Source organism: Pteropus vampyrus, unplaced genomic scaffold, assembly GCF_000151845.1.
Source record: "Pteropus vampyrus isolate Shadow unplaced genomic scaffold, Pvam_2.0 Scaffold124, whole genome shotgun sequence".
NCBI classification, from domain to species: domain Eukaryota; kingdom Metazoa; phylum Chordata; class Mammalia; order Chiroptera; family Pteropodidae; genus Pteropus; species Pteropus vampyrus.
Genome location: NW_011888905.1, coordinates 1,237,135 through 1,238,744, shown reverse-complemented (window position 1 = coordinate 1,238,744; position 1,610 = coordinate 1,237,135). Strand labels below are relative to the sequence as shown.

At 67.2% G+C, this 1,610-nt stretch overlaps 1 protein-coding gene across 1 annotated transcript in view; it reads right to left on the bottom strand.

Annotated features, from left to right (window-relative positions):
• Positions 1 to 2: 2 nt before the first annotated feature.
• MEF2D (myocyte enhancer factor 2D) overlaps positions 3 to 1,610 on the bottom strand; it is a 26,721-nt gene continuing 25,113 nt past the window's right edge. Inside the window, exons 9-11 of the mRNA XM_011366502.2 lie at positions 1,038 to 1,254; positions 394 to 700; positions 3 to 171 (exon numbers count right to left, since the gene is read on the bottom strand). Coding sequence (XP_011364804.1) covers positions 160 to 171; positions 394 to 700; positions 1,038 to 1,254 — 536 coding nt within the window. The 3' untranslated portion in view covers positions 3 to 159. The remainder of the gene's footprint in view (positions 172 to 393; positions 701 to 1,037; positions 1,255 to 1,610) is intronic.

Sequence of the window (1,610 nt, the reverse complement as noted above, 5' to 3'; positions counted from 1 at the left end):
TATAATATTAATAATAATATAATAATAATTATACACAAATGTAACCGTCAATAGGACACGGAGCACAAGGGAGCGGGGCCGAGCGGGAGGAGCCCAGGACAGGGGTGGGCGGCGAGATTGTCAACTCTTCGTCGAGGAGGCTGAGAGGAGGGGGGGCCGTCACTTTAATGTCTGTGAAGAGAGGAGATGGAAAAGGGGTGTGAGGGCAGGTCCAGGCTGCGGGGTGCGTGCCCACTCCCCTCTCCTGGCAGGGCCAGGCCCCCGGAGGGAGGCCCAGCTCTGAGAGGGTGCGTCATCGAGCAGAAGGGCCGAGGGAAGGGCTGGCCGGCCACGCGGCCTGGCAGGTGCGAGGACGTGGGCGGGGTGGGCGGGCAGGAGGCAGCGCTACAGTACCCAGGTGTCCAACCGCATCCTCTTCACGGCCGAGCCCTCGGCCTCGGGCTCCGGGGCCGGGCGCAGCAGGCCCAGTGTGGGCCCGAAGTCCGCCCGGCCGTCGTCCCGGTCCCCCGTCTCATAGGAGCCCCCAGCTGGGCTGCTGAGGCCGTCGCCAGGCTCTGGGCGGGTAGCCGGGAACACAGCTGGAGGGGGGGGCGCAGGGCTGCGCTCACGGCTTGGGGACACCGGTTCCGACTTGATGCTGATGTGGGGGTGGGTGGTGACGGTGAGGGCAGCACCCACGTGGGGCAGCGGGCTGCCAGGGCTGGAGACAGGCGCCGGGGTTGGGGTGCGGGGCAGAGAGACGGAGGAGGTGAGCCACGGAATGCGAAGACGGGTGGGGGTGGGAGGGAGACAGAGGGTGGGGCGAGACAAGGAGAGGGAGGGCCAGGCGAGGGGGGAAGGGAGTCAGTCACATCAGTTGTCCTGTGCCATGTCACCTCTGCGGGGCGCCCGCCGCCCCCCACCCGGGCTGGCTTTGGGAGGGGCCGGGGCTGCCCCTCGGAGCCTCAAGGGCTGTCCACTGATGCTCCCAGCGGGCCCTCCCCTTCCCGCCCCTCCACTCAGCCCGCCAAGCCCGTGCGTGGGGCCCCAGGACTCACAGGAGGTTGCTGAGGGACACGGGGACCAGGTGGGGCTGCGGCTGCGGCTGCTGCGGTGGCTGGGGCTGCGGCTGGGGCTGGGGCTGCGGGGGCTGCGGCTGGGGGGGCTGCTGGGGCTGTGGCGGCTGCTGCCAGGCGGTGACGTTGCCTAGTGACAGCCCCCCAGGCGAGCTGAAGGCTGGCAAGGAGGACAGCTCCGCACTGGTCAACTGGTAATCTGTGGCGAGGGGGGCAAAGGGAGGGCGCGCCTCAGCAGGGGAGGATGCAGGCTGGGGCGTGGGGCGGGGTAGGGCACAGGAGGGGCTGTGGATGACGGACAGGTAGATAGCACAACCACACGGCCCCGGCCAGCCCCCGAGGGTGGCAACCCCGGCTCGAGAAAGGCAAACGGCAACCACCACGAGGTGCCATTTCTAACAGAATGAAAAGCTGATCTTTAAACTACCGTTCGACTTTTTTTTTTACCATGTGTAGACGTCACTTCTACGACGTCGGTTTTAAGAACGGAGAGTGGGGAGGACAGTAGGGAAGGTGAGATCTGGCCGAGCACGTCGCTGACACTGCGCCCCCCCC